This window comes from Mustelus asterias, chromosome 15, assembly GCF_964213995.1.
Source record: "Mustelus asterias chromosome 15, sMusAst1.hap1.1, whole genome shotgun sequence".
NCBI lineage: Eukaryota > Metazoa > Chordata > Chondrichthyes > Carcharhiniformes > Triakidae > Mustelus > Mustelus asterias.
In genome coordinates this window covers 4,724,809-4,751,699 of record NC_135815.1, presented here as the reverse complement: position 1 = coordinate 4,751,699, position 26,891 = coordinate 4,724,809, and the positions used below count along the sequence as shown (strand labels likewise).

The 26,891-nt window shown below is 44.3% G+C and overlaps 1 protein-coding gene across 2 annotated transcripts in view; it reads right to left on the bottom strand.

Moving 5' to 3' along the window:
• The window catches only part of LOC144504285 (collagen alpha-1(XII) chain-like), a 284,762-nt gene that overhangs the window by 113,348 nt on the left and 144,523 nt on the right, over positions 1 to 26,891 (bottom strand). For both annotated transcript variants that reach the window (XM_078229390.1, XM_078229389.1), the window contains exons 38-46: positions 25,497 to 25,639; positions 25,230 to 25,359; positions 17,006 to 17,125; positions 15,107 to 15,253; positions 11,623 to 11,739; positions 7,714 to 7,866; positions 3,574 to 3,648; positions 1,402 to 1,541; positions 63 to 186 (exon numbers count right to left, since the gene is read on the bottom strand). In XM_078229390.1, the coding sequence (XP_078085516.1) occupies positions 63 to 186; positions 1,402 to 1,541; positions 3,574 to 3,648; positions 7,714 to 7,866; positions 11,623 to 11,739; positions 15,107 to 15,253; positions 17,006 to 17,125; positions 25,230 to 25,359; positions 25,497 to 25,639 (1,149 nt within the window). The remainder of the gene's footprint in view (positions 1 to 62; positions 187 to 1,401; positions 1,542 to 3,573; positions 3,649 to 7,713; positions 7,867 to 11,622; positions 11,740 to 15,106; positions 15,254 to 17,005; positions 17,126 to 25,229; positions 25,360 to 25,496; positions 25,640 to 26,891) is intronic.

The following is a 26,891-nucleotide window of genomic DNA, read 5'->3' as shown; positions in this document are numbered from 1 at the left end:
AGACACATCTTATCAGATGACACTGGTAATTGTGTAAGCAATGTGCAGTATTTCTGCTGTACCTGTTTTTGTGTTTCCGCCTTTGTAGCGGATGATCTGAAGAGCAGCAAGGACCATTCCTTTATCGCTGTAAGTGTTCAACTTAAACTCAGCTTTTGCATCATCACTGAATTGAACCACAGAAATCTGCACACAAAACCCAACAAAAGTCTTAATTTGACAGAAGTGAGGTACGAAGAACTGTATTTTATAAAAAATACTTTTGCACATCTCTGAGCACATCCCAGAACTTTCCACACAGAGTTGTATTCTAGCGTACTCACTGTTGCTGCAAGAGCACATATAACATTCATTTTTCAAATACCAACTTGTGTTTATATGAACACTTTAATGTACAGAACACGCCACAGAAGGTAAGTGGATATTGATCCAGAAAGGGATACATTTGCAGATGTGAGCAAAAGCTTGGTAAACAAGATAGGATTTATGATAATTTTTATAGGGAGGTTAGTTTAGGGAGGCAATTCACTGTGGGCAGCACGGTGGCACAGAAGTTCGAACTGCTGCCTCACAGCGCCAGGGACATGGGTTCAACTCCAGTCTTAGATGACCGTCTGTGTGGAATTTGCACATTCTCCCCATGTCTATGTGGGTTTCCTCCGGGTGCTCCGGTTTCCTCCACAGTCCAAAGATGTGCATGTTAGGTGGATTGGCCATGCTATATTGCCCCTTGTTGTCCAAAGGGTGTAAGTTATGTGGATGAGCCATGGTAAATGCATGGCGTTATGGGGATTGGGCGGAGAGGAAGGCCTGGGTTGGATGCTCTTTCAGAGAGCCAGTACAGACTCAATGGGCCAGAAGGCCTCGATCTGAACTGTAGGGTTTCTATGAGAGTAGAACACAGACGGCTGGGGAGCTGTTTGTGTTGGAGTTTATTCCAATGGCTAAAGTGAAAGAAATGGACTCTTCCTCTGAATTTGACTCCAGGGTAAGGGCCTGCAAACAGCATTTAAATGGATGTACAGAAGGGTTTGCAAACAGCATTTAGATGGATCTATTTGCTGTGGCTGATAAACAGACAGATTAACATTTCCCACAATGCTCAACACCTCTGACAGAGCACATTCCCAGTACTGACCACATCCAGTACTGGGGATTGAACCCATAGCTTTACTGCCCTGAGGCCATTCTTGTACCAGACAAGCCAAACTCATTATGCGGGATTTTACAGCCTCGCTCGTCCCAAAACCGTAAAATCCCATCCAAGGTCAACGGACTTTTCCATGATCCGCCCCTCGCCCACTCCAATTGCCATGGCAGGCGGAATGGTAAAATTCCAGCTACTATGTAAAACAAAAAGCCGATTGATTTACAAATGAAGGATCAAAAAACCGTACACACCTGCATTCCTTCTGGACTGATGGTGTCAAGAGCCCCAATAGTATCGAAACAGAATTGCAAAATCTTATGGAAGTTTTCATCCCCAATACTCCAAGAACCATCAACCAAGAACACCAGGTCTGCTTTTGCACCCATACACTCTGATAATGAAAAGGATAACAATTATCATAAGTTATTTTTCCTCACATTACATGCTTACTTTATAAACTGAACCATTTCTATTAATAGACTGAAGGCATGAAAACAAAATGCTTGAAATGCCCAATAGGAATCAAACCTATAGGTCAATGAACTGCTGAACAAAAGAGAAAAATGGATCAGTGCTTTAGGTGGGACCAATGCACAGTGAATGGTGAGAATGTAATAAATAGCATAGCGGAGGGAAATGAGATAAATACATGAGGGAGAAAACAGGAAAATGATAAGCTGATAGAATGAAATAAAGCTGTTTGGAAGGAGACTGTGGAATGGAGCAATTGGGCAGAGTGATCTGTTTCTGTGTTGTAAATCCCAAGTAACATTTCCAGCTGGTTTTGATTTCTAGTTCTTTAATTCTCCCCAAGTTTACAAGTTACTTTTATTCTACTACTCTCATTCTCCCTTGGTGATGATTGCTTGCTTCATGAGATAGTGGGCTGAATTTTGGCAGCCTCTTGGTAACAGGCTGGGAGGTGTTAAGGCTGGCAAAATGACATAGGAAGCACCAGATTAGGGTGTGCTCGACATCCTTTTGCTACCATGTCATTTTCCCAATGGCAATATAGATGGCACACGCGCCGCCAGCCAGAAGCTGAATTGAGCTACTTACATGGCCAATTAAGGAGCACTTCCCACCTCTGTGGGCATTTTGCTAGCTGCGTGGGAATCCTACCACCATATGGGGAGATTGTCCAAGGATACCTGGCAGTCTCCCAGTGGGCTTTGCAGAGAGGGGACTGCTCTTTTGAATGCTTCATGGCCCACAATGGAACCTCCCCAGCAGCATGCTGTCACCTTGGCAATGTGTCTCCTGCCCTGGGTGACCCCCTCCTGCCTGCCTGTCTTCAGCGTATAGACCCCACTTACCCATCTTCAAAAGCACTGGTCCATCAATGTATCCTCATCCTCCATGTGCAACCCCAGCAACAGCCACCACAAGCAGTAGCGCTGCTGAGCCATGGTCCCTCTGATTGAGCCAGCAGCTCTTGGGGGTGGGGCAGATGGCTGGCCTGCATAGTAGCCACTTAATTGGTCACCAGTGAGAATATAACTCCCCAGATCCTGCCACCAGCTGAAGTGGGATCATTTCCACTTTCAGCCCCAGTGGTAGACCTTCAGCCTCCAAGATAAATTTAGCCCCAGTGTGCATGGCCAACAATTTCTAAACTCCTTTTAACTGCAAATGAGCAATGCCACAAGATATTCACTCAGTTAAAAAAATTTAAAACGCAACTTTTTAAACCAAGAGATGGAGTTAAATGCCACAATCTCCCCATATTGCCACCAACATGTATACTGGAAAACAACAATGGAAAATGAAATGACCAGGAATGTACTGACAGGTCCTTTAGATTGAAAAAGAAAAAGGGTTGCAACATTCTGACACAGTTTCGCTGAAAGGTAGCTCGCCAGGGGATGCCAATTCTCCAGGATTATCCTGGATTTCCAGGGGAATTAAAGGTCAATATTAATCGCTACAAGCAACTGAGGAGGGGCATTAAAATTGTCCTTTTTGTTCTTACATGTTTGCTTGGAACAAAACTCTTTAACTCCTAACACCATTTAAGAAATATTTAAATGAGCACTAGAAACGCCATAGCATATAATGCTATGGACCAAGTGCTGGAAAATGGGATGAGTGTAGGCAGGTGCTTGATGGTGGTGAATACATGATGGGCTGAAGGGCCTCTTTCTGTCCTGTAAAACTCTATGACTCTTACAATGGATGGGGCAGTTGGGCAACTTCCAGGAAGATGTCCAAACTGAGTAGCAAGCTATTGGATCTGGAAACATCGACCTTCGGGTACAGTTGGATCTGCAGCGTATTTCCAATGCTTTTGGTTTCTTATTTCAGAATTTCAGGTTTCACTTTGACTGAAACCTGAGGTGTAGAAGTTCTCAGGCAGGTTCCTTTGACAACCATTCTGAGTAAGGTCATTAGCAATGGCAGTATGGACAAGTTAAAGAGCTCACCTTCTCGGGCAGGAGGGATGGTTGGAGGTGGAGGAGGGGAGGGGGGCTCCGTTGGAGCTTCCGTTGGCTGAACCACTGCAAAAGAAGATAACAAACATTTGTGAATGAAATCAAATATTTCTTAATTGATTACAAAATCAAAACCAAAGAAGACAAAGTAATTTCTGACCATGTGGTTGTAGGTTGGGTTGCATAATTAAATTCATGAACAAGCCTCAAATTCAAACTCAAGATTGTGGCATTTTGAAATGTAATGGCAATCACGATCATGCCCTGCATCATCATTACCCCATCACACCCTCATACCCTGCCCAGGAAACGCTGGCTCATTCCCACAGGCAAATGCAGAGAAGGAGTCATTTTTTTCTCTAAGGTTGGACGATGCAATGCATTCCAGGAACACCTACTTGTAGGTGCTCCAATATCCAGTCACGTGTGTTTTCAGTCGGTGTCACTGGGTTGGCAGGTTTAACTCCTCTTCCCCTCCCACTCTGGGAAAATAGGAAGCCATTCAGCCTCTCAATCCTGTTCCACCATTCAATTAGATCATGCTGATCTGCACCTTAACTCCACCTGCCCGCCTTCGTTCTGTGCTCCTTAATATCATTGCTGAACAAAAATCTGTCAATCTTGGTTTTGAAATTTTTAACTGATCCTCACCCTTACCAGTTTTTTGGGAGAGAGGATTCCAGATTTCCACTACCCTTTGTATCCAGATGTGCTTTCTGACATCAGCCCTCAGCTACCTGGCTCAAATCTTAAAGCGATGTCTCCTAATCCTGGAATTTCCAATCTGAGTTTCTCTCTTTTCCTGTGACCTTCCAGCATTCTACAGCTCAGTTCCACATGGGCCGTTGCATTGACCAATGAAGCTATTAGGGAATCTGAGCTGGTGGTGAGGCGAAGAATGAAGGATGACTCTCAAGTGCCAGAATATCACAGTATTCTGGTCTGGCAGTCTGCGATACTTGCTTAGTGATCCCAATGATTACATCAGTGGAGTGCATTTGAATGCTCCACATGTGTCTCTATTAATGTTAATCCAGATCCCTCACAATGTCACTCAGTAACCCTTCGCCTCCTTCAGATCCTTGTGTTACTGATTGTATCTCTACTAATCTCTACTTAGTCGAAGTAGGGAAGGAGGTAGAAGAGGGGGAGGGGTAGCATTATTGGTCAGAGATTGTATCACAGTGTCAGAGAGGAGGTTTGATGAGGACTTATCTGTTGAGGTAGTATGGGCGGAGATTAGAAATAGGAGAGGAGAGGTCACCCTGTTGGGAGTCTTTTATAGACCTCCTAAAAGTTCTAGAGAGGTTGAGGAAAGGATTGCGGAGTCAATCCTGCTTAGGAGTGAAAGTAATAGGGCAATTGTTATGGGGGATTTTAACTTGACTAATATTGACTGGAATTGTTATAGCTCTAGCTCGTTAGAGGGGTCAGTTTTTGTTCAAAGCGTGCAGGAAGGTTTTTTGACTCAGTATGTAGACAGGCCAACTAGAGGTGAGGCTATATTGGATCTGGTGCTGGGAAATGAGCCAGACCAGGTGCTAGACTTGGAAGTTGGTGTGCATTTTGGTGATAGTGACCACAATTCGGTTACGTTCACCTTAGTGATGGAAAGGGATAGGCATGAACCTCGGGCCAGTGGTTTTAGCTGGGGGAAGGGTAATTATGAGGCTATTAGGAGAGAATTAGGAAACATAGGTTGGACTAGGAGATTACAGGGACTGGGAACGTCCGACATGTGGAGTTTTTTCAAGGAGCAGCTACTGCGAGTCTGTGATAGGTATGTCCCTGTCAGGCAAGGAGGAATTGGTAGGGCTAGGGAACCGTGGTGCACCAAAAAAGTTTATTTGTTGGTTAAAAAGAAAAAGGAGGCTTATGTTCGGATGAGACATGAGCACTCGGGTAGTGCACTAGAAAGCTTTAGATTGGCTAAGAGGGAGTTGAAGAGCGAGCTTAGAAGGGCTAAAAGGGGACATGAGAAGACTTTGGCAGATAGGGTTAAAGAGAATCCTAAGGCGTTCTATAGGTATGTCAAGAACAGAAGGTTGGTTAGGGCAAGTTTAGGGCCAGTTATAGATGGCAGTGGGAAGTTATGTGTGGAACCGGAGGAGATTGGTGAAGCATTGAACCAATATTTCTCTTCGGTGTTCACGCAAGGGGACATGAATATAGCTGAGGAGGACACTGGGTTGCAAGGGAGTAGAATAGACAGTATTACAGTTGATAAGGAGGATGTGCAGGATATTCTGGAGGGTCTGAAAATAGATAAATCCCCTGGTCCGGATGGGATTTATCCAAGGATTCTCTGGGAGGCAAGAGAAGTGATTGCAGAGCCTCTGGCTCTGATCTTCAGGTCGTCGTTGGCCTCTGGTATAGTACCAGAAGATTGGAGGTTAGCGAATGTTGTCCCATTGTTTAAGAAGGGGAACAGAGACTTCCCCGGGAATTATAGACCGGTGAGTCTCACTTCTGTTGTCGGCAAGATGTTGGAAAAAATTATAAGGGATAGGATTTATAGTTATTTGGAGAGTAATGAATTGATAGGTGATAGTCAGCATGGTTTTGTGGCAGGTAGGTCGTGCCTTACTAACCTTATTGAGTTTTTTGAGAAAGTGACCAAGGAGGTGGATGGGGGCAAGGCAGTGGACGTGGTATATATGGATTTTAGTAAGGCGTTTGATAAGGTTCACCATGGTAGGCTTCTGCAGAAAATGCAGATGTATGGGATTTGGGGTGATCTAGGAAATTGGATCAGGAATTGGCTAGCGGATAGGAAACAGAGGGTGGTGGTTGATAGTAAATATTCATCATGGAGTGCGGTTACAAGTGGTGTACCTCAGGGATCTGTTTTGGGGCCACTGCTGTTTGTAATATTTATTAATGATCTGGATGAGGGTATAGTTGGGTGGATTAGCAAATTTGCTGATGACACCAAAGTCGGTGGTGTGGTAGACAGTGAGGAAGGGTGTCGTAGTTTGCAGGAAGACTTAGACAGGTTGCAAAGTTGGGCCGAGAGGTGGCGGATGGAGTTTAATGCGGAGAAGTGTGAGGTAATTCACTTTGGTAGGAATAACAGATGTGTTGAGTATAGGGCTAACGGGAGGACTTTGAATAGTGTGGAGGAGCAGAGGGATCTAGGTGTATGTGTGCATAGATCCCTGAAAGTTGGGAATCAAGTAGATAAGGTTGTTAAGAAGGCATATGGTGTCTTGGCGTTTATTGGTAGGGGGATTGAATTTAGGAGTCGTAGCGTTATGTTGCAACTGTACACAACTCTGGTGCGGCCGCACTTGGAGTACTGTGTGCAGTTCTGGTCCCCACATTACAGGAAGGATGTGGAGGCTTTGGAGAGGGTGCAGAGGAGGTTTACCAGGATGTTGCCTGGTATGGAGGGGAGATCCTATGAGGAGAGGCTGAGGGATTTGGGATTGTTTTCGCTGGAAAGGCGGCGGCTAAGAGGGGATCTTATTGAAACATATAAGATGATTAGAGGTTTAGATAGGGTGGATAGTGATAGCCTTTTTCCTCTGATGGAGAAATCCAGCACGAGGGGGCATGGCTTTAAATTGAGGGGGGGTAGTTATAGAACCGATGTCAGGGGTAGGTTCTTTACCCAGAGGGTGGTGAGGGATTGGAATGCCCTGCCAGCATCAGTAGTAAATGCGCCTAGTTTGGGGGCGTTTAAGAGATCCGTAGATAGGTTCATGGACGAAAAGAAATTGGTTTAGGTTGGAGGGTCACAGTTTTTTTTTAACTGGTCGGTGCAACATCGTGGGCCGAAGGGCCTGTTCTGCGCTGTAATGTTCTATGTTCTATGTAATGTTAATCAAACTCTCTCACACTTATCACTCAGTGGCCCCTGACCCCCTAGTACCCTGTTCTCCTGTTTGTATTTCTACTGAATGTAATCCAGCTCTCTTACACTTGCACTGACCTTTCTCTCCAGCATCCTGTGGTACAGACTGTATCTCCATGGATGTTAATCCAGCTGTCTCTCAAATTGCCCTCATTGACTTCCCCAAGCATCCATGTGTTTCTGATTATATCATTATTGATGTTATTCCATTTCCTACCTGCAATCTGAAAGTTTGCTGCTCTCTTGTTAATGGTACTTTCCACCTCAGTACTCACATGTACGCTCCTGCAACTGCATTCCAGGTCCCTCAAGATTTGGGAGCTGAGTATATACGGTGGCATCATATAAGGAATCAGGGGAAAGTCCAGTGAAGCAATGGGTGGATTCAGCACCGCTGATGGTAACTTCCTGACGACCATTGCTATAAGCTTCAAAACAAAGAGAGGCAAAAATGAACACATTATATGAACAGGGTGTCTGGAGTCAATTTAATATTATCACTGTGGCATAATAACAGGCTGGAGTCACAAGATACAGTGATGGAGGAGGAGATTGGAGAGTTTACTAAAACAAATATATTGGTAATTTTTATAAAGGCAGTGCTGTCACTACATAAATATCAAAGAACAAATATGGGATTAGGCTCATTAATCTTTATGTAATAAACTCTGAACTTTCGTGTTAGGTGGAATAAAGCACTCCTAGCTGTCTGCAATCCACATTGAGCTGTGCATTATCCTATCAGTAACACTTTGCCATTAAATTGTTTTATATGATTTTTAACTATTAACTTCCTTGGATTGCTACGTCCAGGATTACAGTGCTCGAAAAGCATGGATATTTAATGCATTTCCCTTCAACTATCATTGTTCATTTAAAAAACCTTTACTGCAATATCAGTTTCAAAGAAGGCTTTAAGTAATCTAATACCAATGTCAGGGACCCTAAACTACTGGAGCAAATTCTCAGGCAACCCTTTGAATCACTGGCATCAGGCTTATTCATACTGACACAATATAAGATGAGTACTCGGCATTAAAGTGAATGGGGACAGAGCAAGGAAATATAATTAAAAGCAGGTAGCTCTGTTGGGAGAACTTGCTTTTGTGAATGACTAGCTTTTGAGTTGGAACTTCACAACAATAAAAGTGGAGTGTGTAAGGTGTCGGTTTCATGGGCCATGATGAATGAACAATAAAAGACAGACCAAGAGTAAAAACAAAAAAAACTGCAAATGACTGGTAGTCTGAGGCACAAAATTAATAAATAATGGAAACACTACATGGGTCAGTCAGCATCCAAACAGATAGCGGTTTGGGTGTAGGTCGTGACTGAAATGGTCGAATCCCACCCAACAAATTAAGATAGAATGTCCTTTTGAAATGATTAGACTGCTCAGGAACAGAACTGGTTTGGCAGGAAGGAACACTGTGGAAGATGATGGCAGGGTAGCAGCGAACCACATTACTCTTGAGAAACCTGATGGAGCTCACAAAAATAACTTTAAACCCCATTTCTTCCCCACTGTCAGATTTTACTACGGCAATGGGAAGACGTTTGTTGGAGGAATTAAATTGGAATGAGGTTTGCCTTTTTCACTTCCTAAAATTTCCCAGATTCTGGAATAGTATTGCAATGGTGTTCTCATTAACCTGCTCCAAATATTCCTGTGATCGTGAAACAAGCCTATGAGTAGCACTGTATCTGTAAAACCTAAGTATTGATGAACTATATGACAGCTGCTAGGAATTCCTCCCCCTGTAATCCATGTGACAATAAGTTTAACACCAAGAAAGATTAGATTCACTGTGAGGTATTTTCTAGTTTCCATTTCTCATTGACGTGGCAGAATGATGACACGGTCAAAAGAGGAAATACCACAGTTCACATTAGGTGCTCTTTGTAAGGGCTATGCATATATTTCCCACAATATTGTTCATGAGCTGTTTGTGTATGGGGGTGGGGTGACAGTGTGCACGCATATGTGTGCGTGTGTGTGTGTGCACGTGTGTCTACGTACAGATGTTGCGGTTTGTATGCATGTGGGGCTTCAGCTTGTTAAGGTTTCAGAACCAACTTCCTTTCAGACACCATTAAATTTTTTTCATTTCATATTTGTTAGCGAATTAGTTGGCAAACGTTAAAAGACTAAGCTAATTAAGGCTAATGAGTTATATTCTCCAGTGCACACTTCAGTTTCCTGTTTTTAACATCCTACAGGCTTTGTTGTGAATTGAATCCATATGGAAACAACATACAGCTGTAAACATTCCAAACCCACATCAGTATAATAAAAGTTAACACATTTAAATTTGAATTGCCCTTTACTGCCAATATTTTTCTTTCTCATGTTAGTTATCAAGTGAAGACATGGATAAATAGGAAGATGGGAACAATTGCATTTATATAGCCTCTTATCCCACAAATTATCCCCATGCAGTGATTATGGTTATGTAGGCAACATGACAGTCATTCTGTGTCAGTAATATCTTACAAACAACAGTGAGGCATCTGTTAGTGTTGTTTTTGGTTGAGACAAAAAATATTGGTGAGGACAGAAGAAGAAACTTCCTACTCTTCTTCAACACTCTGCGATCCCCTAAGGTTCATCTGGACAGAAATTTGGGGAAGATGATAACTTCAACAAGCATCATTGACTCAGTAAAACACTGGGATGCCAATCTAGATCATGAGTTCAATCTGGTGTTCCACACCACAACTTTTCAACCCAGAGTGCCAGGTGAAGGTTGGAGCCATTTCTGCAGAGAGAATTGTTTCCCAACTGCCAATTTCGGGATGGTATTTCAGAAGTGTCAGTTTGCTTTATGGAACACTCTCAGTAGGAAGACTATGGCCCGAATTGCCATTCACACCCCACCGCTGCCAGTGAGAACGGAGAATTTGGTGCTTGGCCAAATCTTTGTTCACTGCAACGGGACCGGAGAATCTCAGCCGTGGGCGAGGTCAGAGAATCTGGCCCCTTGGGTTCGCCCTGTTCCTCTAGACTTAAGCATATGTACTCCCAAGCAATGCTGAGGGATTGCTGCACTGCTGAATATGCTGTCGTTCAGATGAGATGATAAGCTCCATCTGCTGTCTCAAATTGACGCATAAAATCCTGTGATAGAACAAGGGAGATTTTTCCAGTGTTTTGGCAAATATTTACTCCTTGCCCAACACCTAAAAATGAGGGACTGGTTATTGTCATATTGCTGTATGAGGGAGCTTCTTTGCAGAAAGTGACTGCTGTGTTTCCCAACTTTTAGAGACGACACTTCAAAAGTACTTTTTTTGCCTGTAAAACACTTTGGTGTTCTGAGGCCATGGATGCCATTGAATAAATGCAAGTTCATTCTTTAGGACATCAAATTTCATTTTTAAGCATTCCCAAAGTCAGAAAGAGGTATCACACAATTTAGATGCAGAGTAAAGCTCCTTGTAGGTTGTCTGGACAAGCTACCTGAGCCTTAATGTCTGAAAGGTTTTCATACCAGGGCCATGCTGTCTTCAAGAGGCATTGCCAACTTTATGCTAACACAGGGCAGATTTATGCTGAGAAGTACCAGGAGCAAAATTGATTTCCTAGTCTAGTTTCAAATTGGGCCCTACAGTTGAGTGGATAAGAAAGATGCAATCTGGAGTAAATTCAAACTACAATCTATGGGAATGAAATGCCAGTGTTACTGTCTAATCCATTGCACCATCCAATTTCCCATCTTTTATCCATGCCTCGTAATCTTTTGTTAATTCTCTCCAGTAGCAACATTGAGTCACAAACAAAATATATCAATCTACTGGCCAACTAATAAAGTTTAGATAAAAATTTACTGCTGCTTTATTGAGTCACACTGCTGGGGCACAGCTGCTGGTGTGGATGAAGGATGGGGGGGTGGAGGGGGGGGGGGGGGGGGTGGATGCACAGGACGCCAGAATTGCAGGAATACTGGAAACTCAAAGAGTCGTAGGAGGTTACAGAGATACCAAAGGTTGAGGATATGGAGAGATTTGACAATAAGGATGACAATTTCAAATTGGTGTCGATGGACTGGGAACTATTGTAGGGGGTGAATTAGCTTGGTGTAAGTTAGGATACAGGGAGAAGAGTATTGAATAACTGACCAAATGATATGTGTAAAGAGACATTATTTTAAATATAAAACCCATTTTTTCCCCCTCAGGATTACCATCAACTGGCTGCAGCTTTATTCTGTAGGAGGTTGCTGCCATGTGAGGGTTCCATTCAATGCAAAAGGTGTTCCAGTCAACTCTGTACGTACGAAGTCCGGTCACATTTAGATACACTAAGTAAGAATAGAGAAAACAAAGAATATTTCAATTTGTGTCATGAGCAACATTAGAAACAAGTACCACACACATTACCGCTCAGCTGATGTTACAGTCCTCCTGAAGTTTTGGAAAGGCGGAGATTGCTGGATAAAAATGTCCCAGGTCCATCTGGTTCTCCTTCTACCATCCTGGCATTTGCTCAGTACAGCTGTAATGGAGTTGCTGACTAATTATAGAAATCGATCTCTATCAATTAGTCAGCAACAAATCCAAAAATGAAGTGAGAGTCGGGGAGAAGGAGGAGAAAATGCCAGATAAATCGTGGGGACAGTACAAGGTGTGTACAGTTGACAAATGCCATACTGCCATCCCAATAGTCTCTGCAAGGCATGTGTTGGAATCTAAAGTTAGGTGGGGCGGCTTCATTCAGGGGAAAGATGTTTTCACTCCTCAGCTCACAAATGAACAGATGTTTCAGAGGACGATGCAGAGAGGGCAGTGACCTACTGGAAGCTCTGGGTTAACAGGTGGAGTGATGAATTAGATGGACAGGAGACTGGCAAGATTGGCCCCCAGCTGACACACTAGGTGGGTAGAGAAAGATGGTGCAATTGGGGTTGCTGCTCACAAGGAGGAAGCAGTGAGTTCCTTGATGGTCTCCACAGAGGACATTGAATGGTTTAGAGGGAGGGAAGCTGCAGGCTTATCTAAGAGAGAGTCGCACTTGGGATAATGCCAGGAGAGCAGGAAGGAGGAGTGAGGAGTGCTGTTGGGTTGGGGAGGGAAATTTGGAGGGAAGAGTACCCGTAGGCAGCGGGGAGGTTCGGGGGGGGAGAGAGAAATGAAAAAAGGCATTACAATAAGGGTAAAGAAAAAAATGAAAAAGGGTTAAAAAAAAAGGTGCCTACTCGAGAGTGAGGATGGTGGCATTTGGTAGTTGACACTGAAGCATAGATACACAAGCTGTGTGCAAGACTTTCATATATGCTTGTGCTTGGATTATATGGTGAGGTTTCAATCCCTTAACCTACATTTTGAAATAAACTTTTCACCACATGACCTCAAAGTTGGCTTGAACTCTGAAGTGTGAAGTCTGAGTTGGCTAGAACAAAGGGTTGATAGGAATATCCTGCCACTTTTCTGTGGGGAATAAAAGCTGAGTGAGTAGGGGCCTGGTAATTTAACACTGGCCAACATTTTGACTGAACCTGGCAGCCGGCAATGTAATCTCAGAGGAAATCAGCATTCAGCAAAAAGAAACCCTGCAAATGCAATGTGTGATCTGTCTAGGGAGCAAAATAAGGCCACAGAAAGATTGGGTAGAGCAAACTCTACACCTCTTGATCTTCAAATTTCCCACCCAGCCTCAATTTTTATGTTGCAAGCAGACGGCAGTTTGGGAGGAAGTCTGGAAAAAATAAAGTTGGATCTCAGGCAGGTGGTTGGAGGAGATGGGAGAGTGCCTTCATCAAAAGGCCTATTCTGACTCGGGGCACTCTCCTCTTAAGGTCTACTGACCTCCGGACTATCCTCCCCAGACGTCTAACCACCAAGACCCTGATCGTCCCCCCACACGACCTCCCAGATATTCCCTAATCTTCCCACCATGGAACTCCTACCACTTACCTGTCCTTCAGCTCCAAGGAATTTGTTGCAGATGGCTCACTGCAGTATCTCTTGTGGCCATTGCAGCGCTGTGCCTGGAGGATCTGATTGGCTGGCAGCTCTCCAATGTCGATTTCCTCCCAGGTGAGGGGTGGAGGTCCCGCGTTATCCCAGTCAACAGTTATTAGAGTGGAATGTGGCATCAGGGCTGCTGGAGTTGGTGGGGATGAGTTCCCCACCGACTCTTCCAGCCGAGCGCACTCCCCCATCCTAACAATTCAGGCCATAGTTTGTCTGGGTCCAGCAGAGGTGGGTAAGGAGGCAAGATCAGGAGCAAAGTTAGAAAAGGGTATGCCTGCTTGGCTACTGGACGTGTTCCTGTGTTCAAGCAATCTAACCAGCAGTAGGATCAATGAGTCAGAGGTTATTTACCATACAGTAGCAGGTAGCCAAATAGACCGTAAATGGGCCAATTAGGGGAAAGATGGTGGCATTGTCATGATGTTCCCAATTGTGCACCCCGCTGAGCCCAGAGCCCCACAGGTAACTAGAAGCAGCCCTCCCAACTCCCCCTTCCCTGCCCAGCAAAGGACTAGGCCGGCCATCAAAGCCTCCTCTCCATCACTCCAGCATGGACCCCATATCATGACCCTGCCACAATTGTAACCAGGAGCTCCTCCTCAACAATGGTAGTTGCTGCCATGTGCGACCTTTAATTTTTCTCAGTGCTACAGAAAGTGACTCCATTTTGTCTCACCCTTGTGATTTCCTGCCTGCCTCAACAGAGCCCACTTCTAAGTGTGGGCCTGCCAGCCAGATATCACTGCAACCCCTCTGACTGGGTCATCATGATCCACCTGCCATCTTTGGATGGCACGGTGGCACAGTGGTTAGCACTGCTGCCTCACAGTGCCGGGTTCGATTCTAGGCTTGGGTCGCTGTCTGTGCGGAGTCTACACATTCTCCCCATGTCTGCGTGGGTTTCCTCTGGGTACTCTGGTTTCCTCCCACAGTCCGAAAGATGTGCTGGTTAGGTGCATTGGCCATGCTAAATTCTCCCTCAGGTGTCTTAATTGGCCACATCCAATGTGGCATCAGGACTGCGGGAGTTGATGGGGATGAGTTCCCCACTGACTTTTTGGCCCGAGGCAGGGAGAAATATTTTCACTGAGAGGGTGGTGAATGTGTGGAATTCATTACGACAGAATGTACTTGAGGCCAAAACGTTGTCTGATTTCAAGAAGAAATTAGATATAGCTCTGAGTGCTAAAGGAATCAAGGGATATGGGGGGAAGGAGGGATCAGGATGTTGAATTTGATGATCAGCCATGATCAAAATGAATGGTGGAGCAGACTCGAAGGGCTGAATGGCCTCCTCCTGCTTCTAGTTTCTATGTAAGTGCCTGGTTGGTTGGTGTTAAATAATGGATTCATTATTGGTGTGACAGCATCAATAATTTGTTGCCTCACTTAAGCAAGATAAACTATTGAAGCCATCAGTGTAACAAAAACATCAAAGCTTGGGTCTTTGATTGCTTCCGTTTCATCTTTTGGAAGGGCAAAGAGCCCAGGGTGGCACTGCCACATGCTGTCAGCCACATGCAGCAGGGGACCACAATCTTCCATTTATCAAGGCTGTGTGTTTCACAAAACTGGGACGATCTCCTGTGAAGGCCCAGTAGCTGAAGGCAAGCATGGACATCTGAGAGCTGAGTAAATATAACCACAAAAGCAGCCCTTTTTAAGAAGTTAAGAAGTTCTGCCAGATCAACTCACAGGTAGTGCCTTGACCTGCCAACGGCCCGCTGCTGCCTGAATCATAAACGGCATAGACATTGACATCGTAAGGTGTACCAGGCTTCAGATTCTGCGGCGTGTAAGTCGTCACATCCCCAACAAACAACTCCATTTTCTCATTGGTGCCTGAAACAAGAAATCATTATGTGCGTTAAATTTTCGTCCGAACTTTTCTCTCGGCTTTTTTTCCCTCTTAATGTTGGGGCTTCTGAATGCATACTCTATGAGGCCCTGCTTGGGAGGAGGGGAGGGAAGGGGAGCACAAACACTGTAAGACCTGCCTACACCGCACAACCATCCTGGTGAAATTGTACATTACACTCTCACAGAGTGAAAGTGGATTTGGGCACAGAGGGAGCAAAATTGATATCTGAAATTGAGCCTCAGGTCCCACATTGGGCTTCAGGTCTCCAATTCTGCCTCAGACATCCTGACTTGGGCCTGGTTCTCTGGGTGAGCTGTTGTCTGCTGCAACTTGCAGAGGCAGTCCGGTCATCTTAAGGAACTAAACAGGAACAAAGTTAAGTCTCAAGGAGCATCAGCAAGGGGTTGGGGTGGCGGGGGTAGATCATGATACTGGGGAGTCAGAATAGCACCCCTGTTCCTCCTATTTCCAAAGGAATGTACTTTTCTTCCCCAAATTCTTCTTAAAAACACGAATGTTTTGATAGTTGAAGAACCCCAATTTCTGCAGTCGGGGCTTAAGATATGTGTACAGTCCCATTAATTGCATTTGTACGGGGATGTTTTAAGTGGCCATAGATGAGCCAGTCTCGTGGCAGACCTCTTTCAGGGATTGGGTGATATTGGTCTCCAGAATTGGCCCTTTTAATGAAAATTTGGGTGCAAAGAACTACAAATTTTATCCTAGATTATGGCCGGGATTTCCCGACCCTGCCATGGTGGGACCCGCAATGGCAGATTTGGCAGCCCAGCCAGAATCCATTGACTTTCAGTGGGACTGGCTGCAGGTGATGCCAAAAAATCCCACCATATGTCAGCATCCAACCTTCACTGCACTCCTGTTTAATGCCACACATTACATTGATTCACCAAACAAACTAACTGTGCTTGGAATGAATTCTGCTCATATCTAGAAAACAAAACTCTGCAGATGCTGGAAATCTGAAATAAAAACAGAAATTGCCAGAAATACTCAGCAGGTCTGGCAGCATCTGTGGAGAGAGAGAGATGGAGTTCACTTTTTGAGCCCAATATGACTACTTCAAAACTCACCGTTAATTTTTTCCCAGATTAATTCTTCGACAGAATGCTTTCAGGATACCTTGTTGTGCTGGTGCTGACTCTTGCGAGCAACTCAGTTATTCCGACCTCCCTGCCTATTCCCTGTTAACTCTGTAACTCTTTTCTGCTCAGCTAATTATCCAACAACCTTTTGAAAGCCAAGATTGAGTCTGCCTTCAGCTTGCTCCCCCCCACCCACTCCCAAACTAGAGGTCTTGCTTAGGTTTGCAATGCAATGTAAAGCCCTCTGGGCATCTTGTCCAAGTGGGCATTTCTCGTGGTCAAGCTGAACTCTGCCCTTTGCTAGCTCCCTGACCGAGGGCTTCTAGATAAAAAAGCACAGTAAGAAGCCCTTGACTGATCTCCTCCTGGCTATGCAAGCTCTGGTTAAGATGAGCTCTTGGATTAGCCATGGTAAACGCGAGGGATTACGGAAATAGGGTGGAGGAGAGGTCCTGGATAAGATACTCTGTCCGGGAGTCAGTGCAGACTCAATGGGCTGAATGGCCTCCTTCTGCACTGTAGGAATTCAAAATTCTGCGATACAGTGCAAACACAGGAGAGGAAGTAAAACTATGTGTAAAAGAGCAGGAAAATATGACATGTGCAACACAGATGTTGGTATTTGCTTACCTGTGGGCTGATAAACAAGTTTATATCCAAGGACTGGTGATGGAGCAGGGTCCCAGGTCACACGGAATCGGGTGTACCATTCGTCAGATACCCGCAGATTGCGGGGTTCCAGCAGACCCACTGGGAGATAAAAGAGACACATTAAAGAGCAAGTCGAAACCCTTGAAGTATTCCACAGCTAAAGGAGCAAAGTGGCTGAGATTCGACTCACTGCAAACCCCCCCCCCAACCCGTTCTGCTGTTTGATTTTGATTGGCTGGTATCCAACAGGTCTGTTGGCAAAGAATCAAAAACTGAAAAGAGGAAGGTTGCTCACTGTAAAAATAACATGTATTCATGAAAGAAAATTCAAGCTGGGGTCTTCTATAAATCCTCCCCCAAATATTGAATCATAGAAAGAGACCATTTGGCCACTTCTGCCAATGCTGCGCTTCATAATATCAATGCAATCAATCTCCCTTCCTCTGCACTTACCCAATAGCCCTGGAAAATTCTCCTTTTTCAATTATTTATCCAATTCTTTTTGTAAGTTACTTTCGAATTGACTGCCACTGCCCTTTCAGACAGCACATTCCAAATCACAACAACTGTCTGAAAGATTTTCCCCTCTTCTCCTCTCTCCTTTTGCCAGTTAGCTTAGATCTCAATTGTCTAGTTACAATGTTATATGAACAAAAGATCCTCACATATCCACACTCACCAACAGGGGATAATTTACATGTATGTCCACATGCACAGCAAGGGATAATTCTGGTTGCAGTGCAATGTAAAGCCCTCTGGGCATTTTGTCCAAGTGGGCATTTCACGTGGTCAGGCTGAACTCTGCCCTCTGCTAGCTCCCTGACCGAGGGCTTCTAGGTAAAAAGCACAGTCAGAAACTCTTAACTGACCTCCTCCTGGCTATGCAAGCTCTGGTTAAGGTGTGCTCATGGATTAGTCATGGTAAATATGTGGGGTTACGGAGATAGGGCGGGGGAGAGAGCTTGGGTAAGGTACTCTATCAGGGTGCCAGTGCAGACCCAATGGGCTGAATGGCCTCAACAGGGGATAATCTACACACATGTCCACACACATGCAACAGGGAATAATTTACACACATGTCCACACACCCAGCAGGGGATAATATGCACAAATGTCCAGACACACAACAGGGGAGCATTTGCACAAATGTCCACACATGCAACAGGGGGTAACATACATGTCTACACACATAATGGAATAATTTACATACATGTCCACACACACAACAGAGGATCATTTAAACACCGGATGATATTCTAAAACAGCCGATATTAAATTGGGCAAACATCAAACCTGAACCTGATTTCCATACATTTAAATCTAATTAATGGGCTCGACACCATAATGCCCGTCTCATCACACTGCATATAGTACTGCACTGGGAGTGTCAACCTAGATTATGTGCACTCATGTCAGGATTGGAACTTGAACTCACAAACTCAAAGGTGAGAGGGTGACCCACTGAACCATGGCTGGCACCCTTGGTGAAATATAATGTGCTGAAGTCATTGAAGGCACAATTACACAGCCTGCTGTTCTTAACGTCCCAGCATTACACCAATCCTGTAATTCACCAAATTATAGCTTCATGGTTAGAGTATAGCAGCCAATTCTTGATTTTGTTTTCGGCTGGATTTTGAAACGGGATTTATAATAGACATTGGCTATAAAATTGTGGAAATAAGCCTGGGAGCTCTGGGTTAACGAAGAATCAGTTGTATCCAGTTGGTTAATCTCAGCTGAGACAGCATTTGAAGACATGCAATTAACTTGAATATCCACAGGCTAGGGAGGAGTGGACGGGGGTTTGTGGGGGGAGGGGGGGGGGGGCGGTATGGAAGTGTAATGTAATGTCTCCTAGACTAGTAACCCAGAGGCCCACACAAATCATTTACACTAGAACATGAGTTTAAGTTCCATCAAAGCAGCTTGAGAGCTTAAATTAATTTTGAAAAGAATTCTGAAGTCAGTGACATGATTAGCTGTATTACCATAAAAACCCAACAGGTTCATTAATGTTCTTTGGGAAGGTAAACCTCCCATACAAGATTATCTGCTGTCTGAAGTAGCACAACAACCCACTTATTGTATCAAATTGCTAGAAAGAATTAACAAAGTTGTGGGAATACTCACCATGTAGACTGCAGCCCGCTACCAATTTCTCAAGGAGTGAGCAATAAATTGCCTTGCTGGCAATGCTCAACTTCTTTGAAATGCGTCTTGGGTGAGGGGAATGTGCAGGGAGTGTCTCACAGTGACTGCGGTCCCTAAACCAACATCAACTAAAAATATGAGTTGATTGTTCGATTGTCTCAGTGTCATTTGTGAGATTTGTCGTGTGAGAAAAATGATTGTCACATTTTCTTGTTTAGCAATAATGATTGTAGCCAGTGGTAATACATTGTGAACAAAATGCTTTGAAGCATAGGTTATGTAATTGCAAGAGCAGAATTCTCTGCAATGGCAGAAAACTAACTGCCTTTACAAGGATGGGAACATGGAGTGTTTCCCATAGTGGAGGCTAAATCTTCTGGCACTGACCTCATGAACCTTATGAACCTAATGAACCTTATGAACTAGGCTCCCAACTTCACTAATCAACTATTGAAGAAAGAAAGCAAATCTGACAATGAGGATGGCTCTCAGGGAGTACCTTGAGCTGGAAGATGGGACCCAATCCAGGATACCTAATCATAGAATCCCTATAGTGCAGATGGAGGCCATTTGGCCCATCGCATCTGTACTAATGACAATCCCACCCAGAACCTTTCCCTGTAACCCTACGTACTTATCCTGCATTTCCCCTGACGTTAAGGGGCAATTTAGCATGGCCAATCAACCTAACATGCACATCTTTGGAGTGTGGGAGGAAACTGGAGCACCCGGTGGAAACCCACACAGACAAAGGGCAAACGTGCAAACTCCACACAGTCACACAAGGCTGGAATCGAACCCGGGTCCCTGGCGTTGTGAGGCAGCAGTGCTAACCACTGTGCCACCATGCCACCCACAATCTGGAAGGTCACCTGCAGTTGCTCCCCTGATTCACTGCTGTGGTGTTCCAGGGTCCAGGGTTGTGGGCGGCGTCCATCTTGAATGCTGGAGACACCCCCAAGCATTGTCCTGGTGAGACCCGCCATCTGCACTCCACATTGGGCAGTCGGGTCCTCAACTAAGGTTAACGCCAGCCTCTGGTGGGTTTTCCAACACACCATAGCGGGCACCATCGGAGGATCCTATCATAAATTCACACTCATATGAAACCGATTTCTGGGCCTCCCGCTATATTTTCCCCATTGAACTCATCTGCAGGGACTTGGAAGAAATCTGCCCAAAGACTATTTTTTTCCCTACACAAGGACGCCAGTAAATGTAATGTCCAGTGTATGTGATTCGCTGTCAACTCTGCAAATATCGCTAAGACCCAGACTCAATTCCAGTCTCGGGTAACTGTGTAGAGTTTGCACGTTCCCCCCATGTCTGCATGGGTTTCCTCCAGATGCTCCGGTTTCTTCCCACAATCCAAAGATGTGCAGGTTACGTTGATTGGCTATGGCAATTTGTCCCTTAGTGTCAGGGGGATTGGCAGGGTAAATACATGGGGTTGCGGGGAAAGGGCCTGGGTAGGATTGTTGTCGGTGCAGATTCAATGAGCTGAATGGATTCTGTGATTCTAAGTTATCTAGTACATATTACATTCCTTCTCAGGATGTGGACTAACATGGCCAGCTTTTAATGCTCATTTGAGATTGCCATGAGCTTTCTAAGTTACTTTTTTATTTTATTAGTCTCACAAGTAGGCTTACATTAGCACTGCAATGAAGTTACTGTGAAAATCCCCTCAGAGGGTAGTTAAGAAACAGCCACATGTGTGGCCCTGCATCACGTACAGACCCAGACCAGGTAAGGACAGCAAGTTTCGTACCCTAACAAGATGTGTATGACAAGCCAACAGCTTCACAGACACTTTTGCTAATACCAGCATTTTATTTGCAGATTTTTTTGAAAACTAAATTTAAGTTTGCAAGCTGCCACGGTGGGATTCAAACTCCAGGTTATTATCATAGACCTCTGGAATGTTAGTCCAGTAACACAACCTTTAAAAACTACTGTACCCACATAGGTGCAATAAAATCACCATCTGCACTGAGGAATTGTCTATCATAATAAGAAGAAATTGTTTCCACTGGCAGGAGAGTTGGTAACTGGTTGGACAAAGATTTAACATAATTAGTAAATCAACCAGAGCATTTTTTTTTCAAAATTACAAGTGTTTTTGATAGACCAAATGATAAAAATTGTTTCCTGTGGCATGGGTCAGTCACCAGAGGTCAAAGATATAACATCATTGGCAAAAGAGCCCAAGACGAAATAAAGAGACTTTTTTTCACACTCAAGACTCTTAAAATCTGGAAGCCAATACCTGAAAGACAGTGAAATCGGATTCCATAGGACCCCATACCTGAACAGGTCTAATGTGTACCGTTATAGGGAAACAGCTGGGTTAAGCAACTAAACTGAATAGCTTTTCAAAAGAGATGACACAGGCATGGTGGTTCGAATAGCCTCCTGTGTTGCATCATTCCATGATCTATCACTCCTGGGCAGTTTTGGAGATGAAGAGAGAGATTGGATTGACTGAGGGGTGGTGGTAGGGGGCGGGAGGATGGTTATTTTCCTTGGAGCAGTGGAGGCTGAGGATGGGACGTGATTGAGATGTGTAAAATTATGAGGGACATTGTGATGATACTGTGCCTTTAAGAAATGTATTTGAGTAATGTTTCTTGTGCAGGATTTGGTTTAGCAGTTTGTTTTATTAATGGTGCTGCTTTGTTACTGCAGCAGCATGATTGATCTTAATTGTTAAAATATTTGTTTCAGTCTGGACTAATGCAGGGTTGTTATTTTTGTGTTTTCCCTGGTGTTTTTCAGAGTGGGGCTTGATTTGGGTTTTGATAGGAAAAGTCATGTGACTGGGCAAGATTAGGCTCAGTAAGAAGTCTCACAACACCAGGTTAAAGTCCAACAGGTTTATTTGGTAGCAAATACCATAAGCTTTCGGAGCACAGCTCCTTCATCAGATGGAGTGGATATCTGTTCTCCTCCATCTGACGAAGGAGCTGTGCTCCGAAAGCTTATGGTATTTGCTACCAAATAAACCTGTTGGACTTTAACCTGGTGTTGTGAGACTTCTTACTGTGCTTACCCCAGTCCAACGCCGGCATCTCCACATCAAGATTAGGCTCACAGAGAGAATCCCAGCTCAGCTGTTACTTGGGAATTGCAGAGAGAAGAGGTTATTTCTCTCTTTGAAGATTGGAGGCCAGGACCTGCCAGAAAATAGGTCTCTTTCTCAGAATTTCTGCTGTTTGAGATACATCATTCCCTGGAAACCACTGTATGGGAGTCAGAAGGCTTTCAGTATCTGTCCAGAGGGGTTAAAAGGCTGGAAATCTAGCATCGATTTATTTTTGCTGCTGTATGGTTCTGAAGTAGGATATATGTCTTTGGGGATATAGCGTTAATTGGCGTTAATAGATTGGAGATAGATAGTTATTAAGAACTATGCTTTGTCATGTTTAAGTATTTTAATTGCTTAAGGTTATGCTAATTCTTTTTGTTTTATTCTGTGTTCTTAAATAAAGTTTGTTTTAATAAAAGTTTCCGAGCAGGTCAATCGAATCATACCTGGAGTAAAACATGCTTGCGAAAATGCCAAAATCAAAAAAAGTGGCGGGTCTCGGCTAACTTCATAATATACCTTGGAGTTACTGACCTGGTCCCAAAAGCACAGAGTGGACAGGAAGAAACGTTTCCCCTTGGTGGAGAGATAAATGACCAGGGGACATAGATTTAAGGTCAGGGGCAGAAGGTTTAGAGAGGATGTGAGGAAAGGATTTTTCACCCAGAGGATGTTGGGGGCCTGGAACCCACTGCCTGAAATGATGGTGAAGGCAGAGAACCTTCATAACATTCAAGAAGTATTTAGAAGTGCGCTTATGGGTGCTATGGAGCCTGAAAAATGGAATTACAATAGCACAGACAGAATGGGGCAAAGGGTCTTTTTCTGTGCTGGTTACGTCTACGACGCTATGATCTGTGGCAATGAGGGGACTTTTTTTTAAATACAGTGAGTTGTTGTGATCTGGAATGTGCTGACTGGAAGTGTAGTGGAAGTTGATTCAATATAACTTTCAAAAGAGAATTGGAGAAATATGTGAAAAGAAACGATTTGCTAGGCTACGAAGTAAGATGATTAGAGGTTTAGATAGGGTGGATGATTAGAGGTAAGATGATTAGAGGTAAGATGATTAGAGGTAAGATGATTAGAGGTTTAGATAGGGTGGATAGTGATAGCCTTTTTCCTCTGATGGAGAAATCCAGCACGAGGGGGCATGGCTTTAAATTGAGGGGGGGTAGTTATAGAACCGATGTCAGGGGTAGGTTCTTTACCCAGAGGGTGGTGAGGGATTGGAATGCCCTGCCAGCATCAGTAGTAAATGCGCCTAGTTTGGGGGCGTTTAAGAGATCCGTAGATAGGTTCATGGACGAAAAGAAATTGGTTTAGGTTGGAGGGTCACAGTTTTTTTTTTTTTTAACTGGTCGGTGCAACATCGTGGGCCGAAGGGCCTGTTCTGCGCTGTAATGTTCTATGTTCTATGTTCTATGTTCTATGTAAGTGTGGGGTATTGGATCTAATTGGATTTTTCTTTCAACAACCACAACGCAGGTACAATGGGCCAGATGTTCTGCCCTGTATGATTCCATGATTAAATACATATGATCGCTGTAGCAGAAGGAATAAACAGTGCAAAGCCAAGCAATAATGACAGTGTGGTATTGTATTGTCTGATGATTCAGACATGAGAGCAAAATAATACTGTGAATCATCAGAGCTAAGGCTAATCTGGACAAAAAATACACTCCTATTTCTTAATTACTGCACTGGCTTTCAAACTGGGGACTCCAGTGTTCCTAGGGTTAGCAGACTTCTATCCATCTATCAGAGTTCTGTAGTTCTCGCCAGCACTGTTTCTGTATATTAAATGTCTTAATTGTTTTCTGAATGAGTAGCTGACATTGTCTTTCTAAGAAGTGGTGCCAAGAAGCATGTCAGTATTTGTAGGGATTCCATGAAAGTTTGTCAGTGGTTTTAATGAGACCCCCGAGATTGAGTTAACATTTGCAGCAGTTGCCTGGGAGTGTGTCAGCATTTCAGAATTTGTAGGGTGGGGGTGGAGGGGGAGGGTGCATTGGGGGGATGGGGGGGCGGGGGGAAGCATGGAGGTTTGCAGGGAATCCCTGGTTCAGTGCCAGTACTTTTTACAAAGAACCCATGGGAGAAGATCAGTGCTCACAGCAGACGCCTGGGAATGTGTCAGTATTTACTGGGGGTCCCTGACTGATGGATAATGCTTTCAATGAGTTTCTGGGAGTGTGACAGTATTTGCTGGAGTTTTTCAATACTGAAACGCTTGAAAGTCACTGATTTACTATAAAATATAGTATATTTGACCTATGTGCTGTGGATTAGTGGGAACACTGAGTCAGAGATTCGTAGGTTCAAACCGACTCCTCACACTTGAGGATGTCATCCTGGCTGGACCTCTATTCCCGTACTGAGGAGGGGCCTATGTTGAGTAAAATGCTGAATATTGGATGAGATGTTAAACGGGGCCTGTCTGCCCTTTCAGGTGGATGTGAAATATCTTGTGGCACTTTGCAAAGAAGAACATGTGAATTCACACCAGTGTCACGGAGAAATATATACCCAATATCACTAAAATCAGTTTACATTATCGCATTGCTCTTTCTGGGGTCTTTGCTGTGCGCACATTGGCTGCAGCCTCTAAATTGGCTGTTTTCTTGCATTACACTAGTGGCTATCAAAGTATTTATTTGGCTGTAACAGGTTGGGACGTGCTGAGGTTGGAAGAGGCACTACATAATTGGAATTTTGTCACCGAGAGTTGCTTAAATGTGAATCTGGTGTGTTATACCGCAGGTACTCTTTAGAAGATTGGCTCATGTGTTGTGGCACTGCTCAAATCTGCTTGGAGAGAGCCAGTGACAGAGAGTTAAACACTATCCAGAGCGACCCAGTAGCAGAGTTATGCTGCATGTACACTGGTCCCATTTGTTTTTAAGTAGCCAACAAATATCAGATTGAAGGAATAAATGGCAATGAAGAAAGGATGATTACCTGTTTTCCCATCACCAGTCAGCTGCCCTCCATCACCATCTTCATACATTGGCACCACACTAATCCTATAGGGAGTGTCAGCCGTGAGGGGTTGCAGAAGCACATTGTTCCGTCTTCCCGGAACAAACGTCTGAAAACAAAAAGAATTCCTTGAAGGAAATGAGCAACAGTGCAAGGCTACCGGGGAGGGATGAAGGAGGGAAAGGAAAACAAGTAGCATTGTTTCAAACATCAGAACCTTGAGGCAGGATTACTGAATATACTTACAAACTCCTCGATTGGGTCTCCAACAGTTGGAGCATATATAATCCTGTACTGCTGTACTGGACCCTCAGCATGATCCCAGCTCACACTCAAACTATTGGTCGTCGCGTCGTAAACCCGCATATTCCTTGGTCCACTGCGAGGTACTGTGCAGGTGGGAAAAATAAGTAAAGTGTGATTGCTTGTGCAAGAAAATATTTGCTTCAGTGCAAGGAATGGAAGTGAAAGTTTACAGCACTGTATCAGGCCATCCAGCTAAAGCAATCCAAACTGGTGTTTCTGTTCCACACAGGCTACCTCACACCCATCTTCATCACAGTAGCACAGTGGTTAGCACTGCTGCTTCACAGCTCCAGGGACCTGGGTTCGATTCCCAGCTTGGGTCACTGTCTGTGTGGAGTTTGCACATTCTCCTCGTGTCTGCGTGGGTTTCCCCCGGGTGCTCCGGTTTCCTCCCACAGTCCAAAGATGTGCGGGTTAGGTTGGTTGGCCATGCTAAAATTGCCCCTTAGTGTCCTGAGATGCGTAAACTAGCGGGATTAGTGGGTAAATGTGTAGGGATATGGGAGTAGGGCCTGGGTGGGATTGTGGTCGGTGCAGACTCGATGGGCCGAATGGCCTGTTTCTGCACTGTAGGGTTTCTATGATTTCTATCTATGATTTCGTCTCACCCGATCACCAGGTTCTTCTATTCCTTTGTCACTCATGTTTATCTAGCTTCCCCTTAAATATATCAATGACATTTGCCTCAATCACTCCTTGATGTAATGACTTTCACTTCTGATCACTCTCTGGGTAAAGAATTTTTTACTGAATTCCCCAATGGATTTATTAGTGACCATCTTATATTTCTGGCCCATAATTTCAAATTCCCCACATGTCGACCCCTCTCAAATCCTTTCACAATCCTAGAGACCTCTATCAGGTAACTCCTGTGCCTCAGAGAGGGAACAGCCTCAAACTATACCCTCTTACCTGACAGCAGTACCCAGAGGTGGACACACAGAAACACACAAAAATGCCCACACACAAACACTCCCACACATACACACACAGACCAACAGACCGCCCCACCCCCCCCCACATACATATACATATGCAAATGCCTATAACCAATACACCAACACCCACACTCACATACACACCAACATACATGCCAGAACCCACACGCGCCAGCACCCACGCACACCAGCACCCACACACGCCAGCACCCACCAGGGGATCAAGAGTTATAGGGAAAAGGCAGGAGAATGGGGAATGAGAAAAAAATCAGCCATGATTGAATGACGGAGCAGACTTGATGGGCTGAGTGGCCTAATTGTGCTCCTATGTCTTATGGTCTTATGGACACACATACACACTTTATTACAGACACATGGGCACATGCAGATATTCACA